We start from the raw sequence: 17,155 nt of genomic DNA on the forward strand, positions 1-17,155 counted from the left end.
TCACTAGATTCTCTTTTCTAGCCCAGATAACAAGAAATATTATTATCTATATAAATTAGATAAAGATTTTTGTGAATAGATACAAATTAATATAAACATTTAAATTTTTGTAAAGAATACAGGTAAATAGGTAATACGATAGATACTTTTAAGTACAATTAAAATAGTAAAAAAACATTAAACAACTACTTATAGATTTTAGTACAAGTGTGTTAATTATTTTTGTATTTATATGAAAATAACTTGGCTAGTAAGCTTTTCATTTTCGAAGAGGTCAATGAGCTTGAAAATATAATGGGATTCGATACTGTTATTTTCTGTCTTTGTGAACACACGCCGCGACATAGGATTTTAGACGTTTCTTTGCCAAACTACCAATTGTTGATCTAACGAAGCGATAAGAATTCTAAAAACAGATTTGAATTTTTCGTCAAGTGCACTATACTTGAAATTGACTTTCCCACATATTTGATATTTTGATTTTAATTTCTCCAAAAATAGAAATACCACAATTTTTTGAAATAACGTTCTTAGAAATTTGGGAGATAATATCAAGAATGTAGTAAAGTCGATTTCAAGTAGACTTGATGACAAATTCAAATCTGTTTTCAAAATTCTTTTCGCATCATTAGATCAATTGGTATGTTTGGCAAAGAACTACACGTCTAAAATCCTATGTCGCGCGTGTGTTGGACAAAGAGAGAAAATCACCAGCCCCCCCCCCCCCCCCCCCTTAATACAATTAGTTTCTTTATGTTTTTTTTTAAGGAAAAAAAAGTTAAGAATTGTGTCCACAGACCTATAAACTAAAGTTAGAGTTAAAGGTCTATGGTTATGTATTTATGTCTCTAACGAGTCTAACGACTAACATTCATATATTTTTATGAAGGCTGAACGTTCAATTTTTGACAACATCGCAAAATTCAATTTTAAAGGACATCTGCACAATTCTAAAAACAAGTTTGGTTAAAGTATGTCATTATCTAAGAAATATGGTGTGGGTCTTACACTTTAACACTAATTATTCTATGAGATACAGACGTTTGAAAATAATAAAATAAATATGAGTGTGACGTACTGACATCATAGAGTCGTAAAATTGTAGACAAGATTGTACAACGATTTCAATCATTAAAGATAATATTTTTTTTTTATGTAACTAGTGTTTTTTTTGTGTTTATGACATTGGTGTGATTATAATATTTTGATATACTTTTTAGTTTTTTTCATAGTAGGTAAAACAATTATAGTAAATTTCGTAAAATTTGGTTTATACGACAATACGACGTGAGTCGCAAACTCAATAATTTAACTTAATTATAATTTATAATATTTATAGAATAACTAATTAGTAATTTCTGAGGTTCTGTAAATGAATGATCTACTCTTCGCGTGATTCATGTTTGTACCTATATACTTTATTATGTTATCCTATTATTACTTATTGTTTTTATTGTAAACAGATTGAATATATTTAAATTTAAAAAAAGAATAACAAGATGTATTAAATTTTAAATTACACCATCACCTTAAGAGGATGTCAGCGCACTATTTGTTTTCTCTCTCTGGCCCATGCGCAACATGTACAAAACGCATTAACGCAGAATCATTTTTCTGTTTTTAAGTAATCTTTGAGTAAAATCACCTAGGTATTACAAAAAAGATAGAGAATAATATTTTTGATGGAATGACATACCGATTTTATATTTTATTGTTATTTGACTTTGTATTCGACTTTAAAAATAAACAAAAAATGTTGAAAATTTAAAAAAAAATTTCATGGCTATAAATAGCTCAAAAAGAGCCAAAATAGTTTGAAAATGATAATCATTTATGAAATTTAATCAATAGATTCATTAAAATAGAAGACATACTATAGAATTTCGAGAAAAAAAAACTATTATCAATATAAAATATTAATATAGGCCGACTGCTTAGTCTGGCTCATAACCATTATTCACAATAAACCTCTTTGTATTTTTGATGTTTTAGTATAACAATTGAATTAAAATTGAACAGTTCTATTACATTGATTTACTTCTCCGGTTTCTTTCAATTGAATTGCATAAACCTTTCGTTTAGGTTATTGGTTTAAGTGATGAGTTATATACTTATATTACTGAATTGCCTAACCATACTATGAACTATAATCAATGGCCTAAAAAAAAACAATACATTACATTATTTTATTATTTTTTTATTAGCTTCCAAAATTTAAATTATTATAGCTTAACAATTACAACTACATTACATAATATTATATAATTTCTTACATTTACAGATTATTGTGAAGCAAATATATACAGCTTTAAGAATGAAAAATAAAACAAAATTTACAAGTTATATCAAACATATTATCAAAACATAAATACACAGTTTATAAACAACTTGTAGAGTTACAACATATTTACAGTAGTGTACAAGTGACTTTCACAAAATAATTGGTAGGATTATTTGTAGCAATTCGTTTGGCTTAAAAGCAGCAATTTTGTGCCTTTGCCTGTGGTCAAGGGGGACTAAGATGGGCCCTACCGCGTCCTCTTCCTCGTCCCCGACCTCGTCACCTCCTCCCATCGCCCATTCCTATATTGCTGGTGGTCTTTTCCAAATATGCTAATGGTCCTTGTAGCAATGCACCAGGCATCGGTCCACCTGCCACTGGACCGGGTCTTTGCTGTTGTTGCTGCTGCTGTAAGAACATGGCCTGTTGTGGCGAAACCATACCTCCAGGTACTTGAGGCGATAGTTGTTGTTGGGGCGGTCCGATTGGTAGGGGCGATGGCATTGGTGCTGGCATAGGACTCTGGCCCATAGTGCTCTGGGCGGGCGATTTGGCAACCTGTTGTAAATCGGCCAACAGATTTTGCCAGATAGAGATTTTATCATAATGCCGCCGGATGAGGTCATCCTTGCGCGCCAACTCCAAACGCAACTCGGATATATCTTCTTTAACGATTAGTTCAGGCTTCAGGGCCGATAAGAGAAACCGTTTCTGCAGGAAAAACGCCTCCAGTTGTCTAGCGATGTCGATGAATCTCATGGTACACTGGTCTATGTCTACACGCACTTCTTCTTTGTCAACCGGCGAGAACGTCTCTTCTTCTTTTGATATTATTTCGATAAGTGACATGAACGCTTCGTCGAATTCGTCCACCAAATTTCCATTGCCGCTGGTCGGAGTGGCCATGGTGTTAATTGATGGCTGTTCGCCCTACAAACCGTAAACGATTGTTCGATGCTTCAACAAGAGATGCGGTACTTGCTTCGAATAAATTTGAGACGAGTACTCTTGGAGATATAAAACCAACCTAAGTAATTATTCAGTTGACGAATACAATTAAAATGTTGGCTCGTTGTTTGTTGACATTTATTTTGTTATATTTTAATATATAAATGATAGTTGATTGTTGATAATAAAAAAATAATAAATAATTTATTGTATAAAATATTTAAATATGTACGATTTGTCAATTTGATATTTTTTAGGTTAACTTTATCAGTTGTAACAACCATGGAAATGAGAAATTTATTAACCGATGGGCGGTGATGATTATTTAATTTTAGCATAGAGTATTACTCTATGAATTTTAGTCACGATTAAAGATAATGGTATCTATAGCCGTGGTTACTGGTTATCAATTAAATGAATATCAGCCAATCTGTTTAAAATTTAAAATTCAATAATTAAATAATTTTTACTTTATTAAATATTTTAATAATTAATATGAGTTTCTTAATCAAACCTAAATTATCCTAGAGACTGAAGAAATCTCTCATTGAGTTTCAAAAAAGAAAGTTTGTCGATACATTCAACCCAATCGGGTGAGTTAGTTAGTTGTTTACTTATTTTTACTTCACTTACCTACACAAACAAGTTAGGTAACTTATGCTCTGTTTAATACTATTATATAACAAATAACAACGATTATCAACTTATAACTTAAGACTTGCATAAATTGTAGATAGGCATTGACATATTATTCTAAAATATATGAACCTCACATAATATTTTAAATAGTAAATAAACAATTATTATAGGTGTTGTACATTTTCCACTGATACATTTTTTTAATGCAAATATTTTCCAATTTGAAAACTGAAAATGAAAATTTATGTTTTTTTATGTTTGATTTTTTGCTAAAGTTAACACAATGTTTTGGAATATCTATCAATTTTTATTATATTTTATTTAGAAAATCTTTAAGTTTGAGTATTTTTACTTAATTTATTTTAAACATTATTAAGTGCTACTTATTTATTAATATAATACCTAGTACATTTTATTTTCTCAATTAGATATTATTATGTACTTATTTTGTTAAATTGTACCTAATACAGTGCTATATTTGGTATGGGTTTTTGTAAGATATTGTGATTATTGTAATGCTTGTTATAAACATTACTTAATATTATTTATCATTTTTATAGTATTTTTTGTTTCAAATTGACAATGATCAAAAATATACATCTATAATTTATTATATTTATGGAAATATTTGAAAATATAATGTAAAACAAAAAAAATAATTTCATATACTATTACATTTTTAAAAAATAATAAGGTGGAAAAGTGACTACAAAAAAAACTACACTAAAAATAGTGGGAGGGGGGGGCAGGATATTGTTTGTGAGGTTATAATATACATAGGTATACAGTATAAACTTGATGATTAATCAATTCAAAATCAACTAGACTTTGAATACTACTTTTATATAAAATTATGTCCATGGTAAAATAAATACTGACAAAGTAATACTTTCCTATTTATATATATTTCTTATATATTCCTTTACATAGGTATTCTTAACTCATTCTAAAATCCAAAGGCTTGTTGAAAAATTACAAATTTGGTTTGGATTGTTAATTTTAATGTATCATAATTGCTTACTCCTCATTAAGTAGGTAACGGCCCAATATGAGGTCTACAAACATGGGCGCCCCGCAGGGGGGGTGTCAAGGGAGCCATTTCCTCCCCCCCCTGGGAAGTTTTAATTGCATGTACTTTAATATCAATGTCGCTATAACTAATATTAGATTATAAATAATTTTTATCTTGCCCCAAGTGGGATTTTATCCTGCGGGCGCACTTCTCTACAAATTTTAGTTGACTTGCCGATAAGATTGTATTGATCTACGGGTTTCTTTTATCACGTTTGTCATGATGGACATTTTAATAAATTGTATACTATTTTTGTTCACTAGATACTACTTACAATCATTAATACTTGCCTTCACTGATCTCAGTAAACTTTTGTTTTTATTCGAAGTTGTGTGCACTCGTTTTGTGAATTTTTGTGTTTTATTAAATTTTAAAATTACATTGACTATTGATCATCTATATAGGCATATTATTAGAGACAAAGAGATATGTGTTCAATATTTAAAAAAACGATGGTTAATACTTGCCAATAATTCCATGACGTGCATAAAGGTGAAGGACGGTATTTTATGTAATGGTCAACTTGTGAAATGTTTAAGAAGTAGTAAAAAACAAAACTCTGATAGCCCTATGAGAAATATATCAATATTTGACTATTGACAACACTAAAATGTGGAATAAAAAATGTATGAAATTAATTTTCAGGTTAGTTAAATTAATTTGTATTTTACAACTATGGTGTAGGTCGTGTATTGGTTAGATCAAAAATCAGTGTGTAGGTTGTGTATTGGACCAACAATGAGAGTGAAGATCGCGTATTAGACCATTACCATTAAGTATTTATTAATAAATAATACAACACAATACAATAAATTGGTATTAAAAATTATATTTTGATGGTAAGTTAGGTTAACCTACTAATATGTTATATTAATTGCATATAAAAAACAGGTGTTTTCTTTGATTATAATAAAATATCCAATATACAATTCCTAATAGCTAATGTATTTTTAACGTTTTATATAATAATATGATGATTGATGATAAACTGTTGTACCCAGTCATATATTTACGTTTTCCTTAATGACAATTAAAGACAATTATTGGTCAATTTTAAGTGTAGTGTACAATTGTTATGTTATAAAATATAAATTATTTTAGCGTGTGTGTGGCATTTATTTAAAACGTTTTAATTTAAAGTGATTGTTTTTCTAACAGTGGATTATATTTTTATTTTAAAGCATGTTACCTTTTAATGAATTCTTTATGTTTCAATCCGGACACTCACCAAGATAATTTATGTGATAAAACATTTTATCAGCACATAGTTAGCTAAAGGTAATTTATTTTATTTCACTTATATTATAGGAATGACTCAAATTCTATGGATGAATGCAAATCTTTTAAAAAACAATATGACACGTGTTTTAATGCTTGGTTCAGGGATAAATTTCTTAAAGGAAGTAACGATGACTCTGTGTGTTCAGAGCTTTTGAAGAACTACACAGGCTGTGTCAAGGTAAATTACAATTAATTGTGTTCTATATTATTTATTTTTTGTTTTTTTATTTAATGTTCAAAATAATATATTAAACATTTTTGGCATTAACGACCTGGTTATCAACTGCACAATTTTCAACCTAATTACATTTATATTTAAATAACACATATCATATATTCTTAAAGTTTCAATTTACATACTTAAAAAATCTATGAAATATGTCCTCATAAGTATACTGATGTGCAGCAAAAATGTAATTATTTGCTCAAAAATAAATTATTAAAAATATTGTATAATACATTTGTTCAAGAAAAAAATTGAAATATGCATTTGTAAAACAAAATATGCTTTGGAAAATGGTAATTATAATTTAATGGTTATCATTTTCTTAGTTATGTGGAACAAAACAAAATCAATTATTAATTATTCTTGTATATAACAGGCCATGAAAAATACGATCGATATATGTACCTAATTGACGATAATAGCATTAAAGGCGTTGGATGCGGCGATATGCTTTCTTTGTCTAACACACATGGAACATAGGAATAACGACCTAAGTGACTGACAAAATTTAAGGTACTACTAGTTGTTCAATTTAAAAAATGGAAAGATGTTTGAATTAATATACAAGTTAACTTAGCATTGTTCAAAGCATATTTTTTTAATATATTTAATATTAAAAATTGACAAATTTATAAAATTTATTTTCATCAAAATATTGCTACAATTGTAAAAGTACTTTGACCGATGCAAAGTAAACTAGTATACTAATTCAAACATCTTTTCATTTTTTTAAATTGAACAACTAGAAGTACCTTCATTTTTGTCAGTCGCTTAGGTTGTTATTCCTATGTTCAAGGTGTATTAGACAAAGACAGAAAATCACCGCATCCAACGATCTTAAACAAAATCAATTTTTTTGTCAACTATGTAAACATTTTTTTTTTTTATTAATTGATTATTTGGAAATGTTGAAAATAAATTCAATGATATGACCTAAAAATATACAGTTTATCAATCATCAAAATACGCAGGGTTAAAATAATACATTTTTAATCTCCAGTAAGTGAAACAGATTTATATCAAAAATAATATCATAAATCACTATCTTTCGGGGTTACCAAAAAAATATGAAAAACCCTACGGCATACAACATCCTAACCTTAGTTAAGGATCTATTATCTCTTGATTTTTCATCGATCAAAATTTTTTTTCTACGGATGTCAATAAAACTTTATTTGTTGGGTAAAAAAACTTGAAAATGTAATACAAGGCTCCTAATAACAATATACAATTATATTTGAAAAATATTAAAAATCCTTAGTCACAGTTTTTATTTTTATCATTTAAAGTTCAAATCTTGACAAAAAATCACAAAAATTAGCAAATTATTTTGAGTTGAGAATTCATAAAAAATGTTCTTTTTAAATCTAAGATTATAATTAAAAAACTAATGACTCTAGATACTTGAAAATGTTGTATTTTTTATAAGCATTTAAAGTTCAAATTTTGACAAAATTTATCAAATTTAAAATGTAATAATTATTTTGTAGCTAAACATTTATAAAATGTTCTACTTTTATAGTTAAGGATTTAAAATTTAAAATAAGGTTCCATGTAAATATAAAAATTACTTTATTCACAAAAATATCATAAAATATACTTAGTAATATCATAGGCTGACTGACCGTTTTCGCTCAGAATCGTTTTTCTTATACAATGTTATTATATCATTGAATTCAAATTTAACACCATCCATTACAGTGACCCACTTATAACCTACTGTACAGCAGAGTGACATCCACTTACCGACCTTTTTTAAAATAAAATTGTTGTTTTTAAAAAAATATATTTAAAGATTTTATTGCTTGGTCAAAAAGTTTGAAAATGTTACACAAAGTTCTCAATGGTTGTTATTTTAGCTATTTAGAAAAAATAAAGAATATAACACAATATGCTCAGTTTTTTTTATAAGCATTTGAAGTTCAACTTTTCAAGAAACTAAATACTTAAACAAACAATAACGGTTTTAGTTTTTTTTTTTTGTAATTCAAAACTTATTCGTAGAGACTTGAAACCTTTTTCTTATACTATTATATTTTGTATACACAATGAGATTTTCAAAACATTTATATTATTTAAGTTTTTACTATTTGCCTAATTATACCACAAATCTATTCACACCGTTCAACTTTATTACTTCACTACATGGAATATTGATTTATTATTTCAGAAAGTGATGAAAGACAAAGACATTGATATTGGAGAATTCAGACCATTTAGTCCAAATATTAGTTCTAATTATGAACCATCTAAAAACAAATGAAATGTTGTATTATGCATTTATTCTATAAACATACTTAAAATACACATTTATAAAAAATATATCCCAAAACCAAATCAATTTGTAAGTGAAACAGATTTTTAACACGTTTAGCTATATTTTGGGGGCTTCAAACAAATATGCAAAATGCTACCACATCCTAACCCTAGTTGTATACTGTAGAACACTATAGTCTACAGTTATATTCTTTCTCAATATTTCATCGAAATGATTTCTTGAGTAGAGTATTTGTATATATTTCTTTAACACACAATATTTTTTTATAATTTCAGAATGCAATGAAAGAAAAGGACATTGTTATTGGAGAATTCAGACGATATCATCCAAAAGTTAGTCCTAACTATGAACCATTTAAAAATAAATAAAATGTTTTTTTTGAGTTCAGTATGTGTGGTGAAGAAGAGTTCAAAGAAATATTTATTTATAATATAATCATTGTACCAATGGTTTATAATTAACTATAATATATTATATTTAGACATGACTGCATTTTGTTTTACACGTATTATATATATTGGGCAATTTTGTTGTAACACAATTGAGTAATTGTCAGGTAAGACACTTTGTGCAAAATGTAGGTCGTACTTTTCTGAAAAAATAAAATGTTAAATTATTTTAACTTATTTAAAAAACAAGTAAATATCAATATAATTCTTACTTAGAGTTGCAAGGAATTTTGTATAAGTCTCAGAATTTCTCAATGTACAAAACAGTATTATTTCGGTTGTAATATTGATTGTAAAATATTTCAATGTACTACATAATGGTTCAAACATGGTATCATCAAATATCACATCTGAAAAATAATTGATCATAAATCATCACATATACCTACATGATTGAGTATAATCAAATTACCAGCTGCTAGAACTAAATCAGGTTTTTTCTTTTCAAACATTTTCAAATCCTCTATATCATTCCAGGATAGTTGAATAATATCATATTTACAATTGAATTTATGATGTGTTTCATTAATTTGTATATTGTGTTTTAAGGTGTTTAAAACGGCTGAGTGACAGTCTGTAAACCAATATTCGCTGGGACTACAATTTAAACATGCGCTTATTCCACTCAATCCAGTTCCACAACCCAACTCGATGATGAATTTATCTTTGAGTATATCTTGATTTTTCAAACACCAACAGCTTAGTGCTATACCTGCCTGAAAGAAATGTAATGGCTGTTTAAGTAATACAACAATACATTAGTTAAATAATGTTTAAAATTTGACCTGCCACGTGCAGAGTCCTGTAGTTCCTTGCGAAACAATACTGGTACTCTCTTGGATGGTTATGACAGACTCTGTTAACTCGTTACTAATATTATTATCTAGTATATAGTGTTTGTAAAAAGGTCCTTCATTAGATTCGTTTTGGATGAGTTCAACATACTTTAAATATAAGTCATCACACAATTCATTTCCATTATTTTCCATCTGAAAAGTAATTTATTTTAATTAAGTACCTATTAAAATTGTTATTTAATCAATAATTCACCATTTAAAAAAGAACCTAAAAAAATGTATGAAATCATAATTTATCAATACATTAGTGATCAAAATAAGCAGTATCATGAATATTCAAAAGATTTGTTTTCATAGAAGGATTTGAAGATTTAGGAAGAACAAGTAAAACTGCTAATATTGCATTAGAATTTATGACAGGGGTCTTTATACTTCATGATAGATTTTAATTGCTTATATTTTAGCTCATTCTGCTGTCAAAAAAAATATTTTAAAAAACGCTTATCATTGATGTTTAACGACAATTAATTGACGTTGGTTCGTATGTGATCAAAGAACTAGGTAATAACCAAAGTGCTCTAAATTCATTGATTATTTTAGAAGATAAATCATTTATACATGTGCATGAACAAAAAATGTTTGCCTTATTTAACAAACCCCAAAAAACAAGAAATAATTTCATTGAAAGTAATTTTCAAAAAAGATAAAATAATATCTTTTAATAATATTGTACAAAGATAATATGATATAGACAAAAAACATTAAAAGCAAGGCATAATTGAAAATTAAAAATGCACACATAATATGACCAAATTCTTTTTAAAAATGCGTATTAAGTTAGTTGCTCTAATATTTAGCCATGTCGCCTACCGCAACGAAAAAGGTCGTATCTCGATTTTTGTCATTTTTCAGTTACGACTATATTCGTATAGGAAATAATTTTCTTCATCTCCCACGAAAACTGTCGTATCTCTAGCTATCCAAGGAGTTTAGATAATGTCTTAATTTAATTTTTATTGATATTTGTATTTCCCGCGAAAACAAACGTATGTTTAGATACGACTCTTTGATTACAACTATTTCCCGCGAAAACAGACGTACGTTCAGATACGACGCTTTGATAACAAGTTCAGTAATCAATAATCAATTTAATATTATAATGTGAATAATGAATTATTTTTATAACTCCTTTCTATTATACATTGTATTATAATGGAAGGAGTTATTTTAATTTCGTCATTATAATTTTATTCTCTATTTCTTAATAATAATATGGAAAACAAATTGTCTACGGAAATGAATGGTGTAAGTAAAAATTTTAATTCTACAATACCAGTGTAAACTGTATAATTTAATACAATTAAAACAATCCAAATTATGATTCGAAAGTAGACTACAATTTTATTGTATTATTTACTAAGTATTTTTTTGAACAGGAAAATAATAATAATATTATGGATTCAATTGATTTTTCCTCCGATTCTGATAGTTTATTAGACACATATTATTATGGCTGTTTAAGTAGTGACGAGAGTAGTGATGATGTCAGTCAACTAATTCCTACTAATAACAATGTACCAGTAACAATCATCAATCAGGTAATATATTTTAATCACTATTAATGCTAAATTAATGTTTTATTTAATAAAGTATAGGTAATAATAGGAGTACCTACTTATGTTTAAAATTGAATTTATATTTTTTAACTACAGGATTTGTGGTGTATTGATGACAGTGGTAGTGAACACTACGATAGTGATAAAGACCCAGAGTACATACCACAGTTGGACAATTTTAATTTAGTTGATGAAGCTCTTGTTTATAATGGGCCTGTTACTGATAATTATGTAAATTACTTAAAGTCACATTAGTATATTATTATGAAATTATACATACATTTTATTTTCTAAGTTTTGTTTTGTTTTATGGTAGGACCTTGATGTGAATAATGTTGTGAATAATAATAATATAATAACTAAAAAAAAAACGTGTAATGATACCTAAAGAAAAAGTTCAGAGAAAACGTCAAAGAAAAGTATCTGATTGGAAGGATGTTAGAGCAAAGTGTGAATTAAATATAGGTATTGAACATATCAATCGATCTGGTAAAAAGAAAAACGCAGTAGAAATGGGTCCTCCATGTAAATGCAAGCTAAGATGTTTTGATAAAGTAAGTGAAGATTTACGTAAGAAAATATTCATAGAATACTGGAGCTTAGGGGATCATACTCGTCAGTGGGACTTTATAGCCAGGTATGTAACAACAGATGAAAAAAAAGTAACAACACAATCAACTAGGTCGCGTAGAACATATTATAATTATAATCAATTTAAAGTTGTTTTATTTTATTTAATATTGTAATTTTCTTTATTATAATATTTAAAAATTATAATATTGTTATTGGTTTTATAATGAGTAATTATAACTACTACTAGTATTTTAACAGTTTTAACAAGTTTGTTATGTTTTTTTTATTTAAATATTTCTATAATTATAATAATATTTATTATTTTTTTAAAAGTTTAATAAAAAATGTTTGTTCAAAGTTATAACTTTTGATGGTTAAAATTATTTATCATCTATTTTAAATTGTATTATTATTATTAAAATGTATTAATAAGTTGGTTTATTTTATTTTAAGATAGTATTATTATTTCAATTTAGTCATTTTGTACTGTTTTTAATTTTATAATGAATAATATTGAATATAATAATATTTTGGTGCTAATCCAATAATCACTATTACCAAATGTCTTAGGTTTTTACTTTATTATTTTGCAAAATGCATAAAAGTTGTTTTATTTTATTTAATATTGTAATTTTCTTTATTATAATATTTAAAAATTATAATATTGTTATTGGTTTTATAATGAGTAATTATAACTACTACTAGTATTTTAACAGTTTTAACAAGTTTGTTATGTTTTTTTTATTTAAATATTTCTATAATTATAATAATATTTATTATTTTTTCAAAAGTTTAATAAAAAATGTTTGTTCAAAGTTATAACTTTTGATTGCTAAATTTATTTATTATCTATTTTAAATTGTATTATGCATTTATAATGCACTTATTATCATTATGCATTTCCACAATATGAGAGTTACTCAGGTATTCCTCTTGTGGGGGGGGGGGGGTTGTAAAATAGGTGTATGGTTAAACTTTAACATCAAAAGCATTTTTAATTTTCATTGGTTGGCAATGACCTTTCAGATTTTTTTTTTGGGGGGGTGCCCCCCCCCACCAACCCACACCACACCCACCTCTGCCCATCTTTGCACTACGACCACTAATTGACGACTTTGCAAGTCCACACAAAACAATTTTGTAGGTACTTAGTGATATAATGATATTATTATTGGCAATGAACTTCCCACGAAAAAAGTCGTAAGTATAGATACGACCTAAAAACATATTTTTTTAAGGTCGTATCTCAAAAAAAAAGCTGAAGGTTTAATTTTTTTTCAAATTCAAGAACATAATAATTTAGAGTATCTTAAATGATGAAAATAGTGATCTTCAGATCTAAATAAAAATAAAAAACAGAATAACAAATTAAAATCCCAATTAATTTTGCTCCCCCTGAAAAGTTGATAAAATCGAGATACGACCTTTTTCGTTGCGGTAGGCGATGTATAGATCTTACGTCTTTGACTATTCAAAATATAATTTTTCGAAAGAATTGAGAGAAACTGCTTCTAATTCAGCTGATTTTGCCAAATTTATAGACATACTTTGTGATTGTCAGTAGAACATTATATAGCAAAAATTCATATGATAATTGAGCATTAACAAAATAAGCCAAAGATTATATAATAAAAGCTTCAATTATTTAAAAAATGGGAAAGTAACTTGACCACCAAATTGTAATGAATTTATTCAAACTATAAATTGAGCAGTTTTTTTCTTTTAAGAGAACAATAATATAATTTTAATTATTTAAACCAAGATGTTATTGAAAATTTATTTTCAACATTTTATCAGAAATGACTGATGAGGTAAGAGGTTATGAAAATAAGAATTATGGTAGTTATAATTACTCATATTATTTACTATTCCATACTTGAACAATAATTGCTTTCAAAAATCTAGTGATGTACAGAGTTTTCAGTGGATATTTCTGCAACATTGGATGTGACAGGATCATTAATATAAAATCAACTTCTTTTGATAAATTCTGTAACAAAAAAAATTAAATCAGAAAATCTAACAATGAGTTAATTGAATTAAACATTTTTACTTTTACTTTGAAGTTGATTGCTGCGAGTTGAGTTGCACACATAAATTGTCTAACCATGACATTATTCAAACAGTCAACCATCGTAATCTCCATTGTGGATAACCGGCTGATGGGTGTTTAAATTGTTTATTTGGTTGAAAGAAAGTCAACTAGTTAAACACTAAGATTTTTTTTATCTCAAAAACGTCTATAAAGCTTAGTTTGAATCACGATATAGTATAATCACTAATGGACATAATGAACTGGAAACGACATGCCCGACATGGTGCCACTTAGCTGATAAGATACTGTTCTTGAAGTTTTTAGCGCTACAGGTGGTTTTATTTGGCTTCACAATATTTGTATCTATAGTCCGTGTTTTATACAGAGGGCGCTGTAAACTCTAGGAACTCATTGCGACCCCCCCGCACTTTGCCTCTTGAACATATATTCGTGACCGTGATAAGCTGCTCGTTTCCATAATATTATATACCTATTAAATTAAATAATATTTAGTATATATTATATCTATGAGTTTAGTATAGGTATATCTGTAGATCAAATACTTTTTTTTTTCATCAGAAAACAAGAATATATACAATCTGTAATACATTTAGGTATAGTTTATACAATAGATTTACAGGCTTACAGCCTTACAGCCTTCAGGTGAATATTCAATGTCTAACTTCAGACTCTCATAAAAAAATATTCTGGATTTACGCTCAACTTTTAATAAATATTGTCAACAAATTCTTCATTTCTGGTAGGCTGTGGTAAACTAAACTGTTTTAAACGGCTTGCTCCTAACACCATCACAGCATCATCGATATATTTTAAGTATCTTTTGTACATTTTATCCATAACCCTTGAACTCTGCCTTGAAATGTCCTTTCTACTTCAGTGGTAATAGTGGTTCCTAATAGGTCCACGGAGGTTATGCTTGATAGAATGCCGCACAGTGTTCAAGAAAGAATTGTTGGCAGGACAACATTTTTTATTTATAAAATTAGTTTACTTTTCGGATATTTAGTTCAATTTAAAATTCAGTTTTTACCTAGTGCATTCATAAAGTCCTGAAATCAAATTTTTGAATTCCGATAATACGTAATATTATTTTTTTTATATTAAAAAATTTTTTTTTTTGAGATCATAAAAAACTGCTTATTATTTATTTTAATGATGTAATTAAAATATTATTTTTTTTACATATTATATAAATCAAAATCACTAGAACTGACAGGTTCTCCATCAGATGTAGCTGCTTCGTCTTCCTCTTTCTCTGTATCTGTGTCACATAAAATCATTAAAATCAGCGATTTGACGTCATCTGACAGCTCACTTATTTGTTTTTTTGATAGCGTGTTCTTATTGAGGACAAGTATGGGTCAGAAGCTACCAAAAGCATATGGATTATATCTTCATTTATACTAGTACGTGAATTTTTTCGTGTATGGTGTTCTCTGAACTTTTTATATTCTTTATTATTTGCTAAAATATTCGCAGAATTTTTTTTTGCCACTAATCGAATATTTTTTATATTGTTCTACACTCATTTTATTATGTTGTCCATTAAAATAGCTAAACTTTCTTCGGCAGTATATTTTTCTACTTTTTTTTCAGTTTCATATACGCTCATTTAACTTTGCGTATAGTTTTTGGTATTGATGTAATAGTTTTTAAAATTATTTTTGATGCAGTTCTTTTTCCGGACTTTTATATTGTCTTATGAGTAGCAAATACCATTTCTGGAGTTGTGCTCCCGATTGCTAAATATTTAATTTTTCGTTTTTTAGAACGTTCGGAACATTCAGAAAATAGTTTTTTGGACGACCCCTCCAGAACTAATTGATGGTTGTAGTATATTTTCAATTTTTCCAAATATATTAAAACTTAACTCTAGCCAGTCATTGTTTTTTATTTGAAATCTCGGAAGACTCCTACCTGCACCAGTCCACTTTTTATGAAGAGTGGTAACAAAACCTTTTATCCTATTTTTTAATGATATTTCAAACTTGTCAGTCATTGTAGCTTGTTTATTACCAATTATTTCACAGACATACGAAAAATTGCTTCACAACACTCGATCGAATTTGAAATATTCATTGATTTGCTTCTCAACATTTCAAAAATGTTTCGATTTTTGAGTAATATAGTATTATCTAAAACATTTTAAAATATATAATAATACAATAAATATATTATTATGCTTGAATTAAAGTTAATTTTTTTATTATTTGGTTTTATTGTGAAATATAATTTTTGACGAATTTGAAAAATGTAATTTTTTTTAAAATTTAATAGGTGCTATGTATTGTGCAGCAACTTTCTGCAACCAAATTATATAATATCATTTAGAAAACAAGTTAAGCTAATAGAAAACACTGAGTTCAAACCTCTACTATCCACTACTTATTTTTCCACATCCTTAAAAATTTAAAAAAAAATGTTTTTTACATATTTAATTATTTCTATATATAATACTTTAATTGTACATGCAAAACTTAATAAAAAAATTAATAAAAATATATTCATACCTTCCACTAGTGTATCCATGATATTGAAGATAAATAAACAAACTATAACTTCATTCAACGAACGACGCTAACCATATAATAACAATAAACGCTCAAACAATTTGATTTGTTATTGAAAATGTTATCTCAGACTATTAGTACAATCAGTACACTATTATAACTGTACGCAATAGCGTATCGATTTAAAAACCTATATCATATAATCAGTCACTGATAGTTAACAAATTAAATTCAGTTTTATGCTCAATTATTGACTATGAAAATTCTAATTTTGTTTCCCTAAATCAACTTTCTGGAACACTGTGAGCCGCCGGCATATTGTACTATGACGCCGACTAGGGTTATGAGTTTATGACTATACTAACTTATGAGTATGAAATATTTCACATGACATTTTCACTTTGAAATATTTCAAACTTGAAACTTTCA

At 27.3% G+C, this 17,155-nt stretch overlaps 5 protein-coding genes across 8 annotated transcripts in view; 3 read left to right on the forward strand and 2 right to left on the reverse strand.

Moving 5' to 3' along the window:
• Positions 1 to 2,181: 2,181 nt before the first annotated feature.
• Positions 2,182 to 3,472, reverse strand: LOC132950916 (mediator of RNA polymerase II transcription subunit 28). Its single transcript, XM_061022536.1, has one exon. It carries the CDS (start codon positions 3,185 to 3,187, stop codon positions 2,561 to 2,563), a length of 627 nt encoding a protein of 208 aa, XP_060878519.1. The 5' UTR covers positions 3,188 to 3,472; the 3' UTR covers positions 2,182 to 2,560.
• Positions 3,443 to 17,155, forward strand: part of LOC132950915 (uncharacterized) — a 133,720-nt gene continuing 120,007 nt past the window's right edge. The window contains exon 1 of the mRNA XM_061022533.1: positions 3,443 to 3,822. The gene's annotated coding sequence lies outside the window, so the exon portion shown is untranslated. The remainder of the gene's footprint in view (positions 3,823 to 17,155) is intronic.
• LOC132950918 (TP53-regulated inhibitor of apoptosis 1-B-like) lies at positions 5,621 to 9,217 on the forward strand. 2 transcript variants are annotated; one of them, XM_061022540.1, is made up of 3 exons: positions 5,621 to 5,779; positions 6,249 to 6,399; positions 9,001 to 9,217. In XM_061022540.1, exons 2-3 carry the CDS (start codon positions 6,265 to 6,267, stop codon positions 9,091 to 9,093), a joined length of 228 nt encoding a protein of 75 aa, XP_060878523.1. In that variant the 5' UTR covers positions 5,621 to 5,779; positions 6,249 to 6,264; the 3' UTR covers positions 9,094 to 9,217. The 2 variants fall into 2 exon arrangements, with proteins under 2 accessions (XP_060878523.1, XP_060878522.1); XM_061022539.1 differs by lacking the exon at positions 5,621 to 5,779 and adding an exon at positions 5,970 to 6,181.
• Positions 8,713 to 14,450, reverse strand: LOC132950914 (protein-lysine N-methyltransferase EEF2KMT). 2 transcript variants are annotated; one of them, XM_061022532.1, is made up of 6 exons: positions 14,220 to 14,450; positions 14,037 to 14,150; positions 9,960 to 10,163; positions 9,587 to 9,890; positions 9,387 to 9,524; positions 8,713 to 9,317 (listed from the first exon to the last, which is right to left on the reverse strand). In XM_061022532.1, exons 1-6 carry the CDS (start codon positions 14,304 to 14,306, stop codon positions 9,187 to 9,189), a joined length of 978 nt encoding a protein of 325 aa, XP_060878515.1. In that variant the 5' UTR covers positions 14,307 to 14,450; the 3' UTR covers positions 8,713 to 9,186. The 2 variants fall into 2 exon arrangements, with proteins under 2 accessions (XP_060878515.1, XP_060878514.1); XM_061022531.1 differs by having other exon boundaries at positions 14,214 to 14,448.
• On the forward strand, positions 9,771 to 12,438 carry LOC132950917 (uncharacterized). 2 transcript variants are annotated; one of them, XM_061022538.1, is made up of 4 exons: positions 9,771 to 9,901; positions 11,408 to 11,569; positions 11,684 to 11,818; positions 11,904 to 12,438. In XM_061022538.1, the coding sequence occupies exons 2-4, from the start codon at positions 11,426 to 11,428 to the stop codon at positions 11,973 to 11,975; spliced, it is 351 nt and encodes a 116-aa protein (XP_060878521.1). In that variant the 5' UTR covers positions 9,771 to 9,901; positions 11,408 to 11,425; the 3' UTR covers positions 11,976 to 12,438. The 2 variants fall into 2 exon arrangements, with proteins under 2 accessions (XP_060878521.1, XP_060878520.1); XM_061022537.1 differs by lacking the exon at positions 9,771 to 9,901 and adding an exon at positions 10,188 to 11,276 and having other exon boundaries at positions 11,904 to 12,433.

The sequence above is a fragment of the Metopolophium dirhodum genome, chromosome 8, assembly GCF_019925205.1.
Source record: "Metopolophium dirhodum isolate CAU chromosome 8, ASM1992520v1, whole genome shotgun sequence".
Taxonomy (NCBI): domain Eukaryota; kingdom Metazoa; phylum Arthropoda; class Insecta; order Hemiptera; family Aphididae; genus Metopolophium; species Metopolophium dirhodum.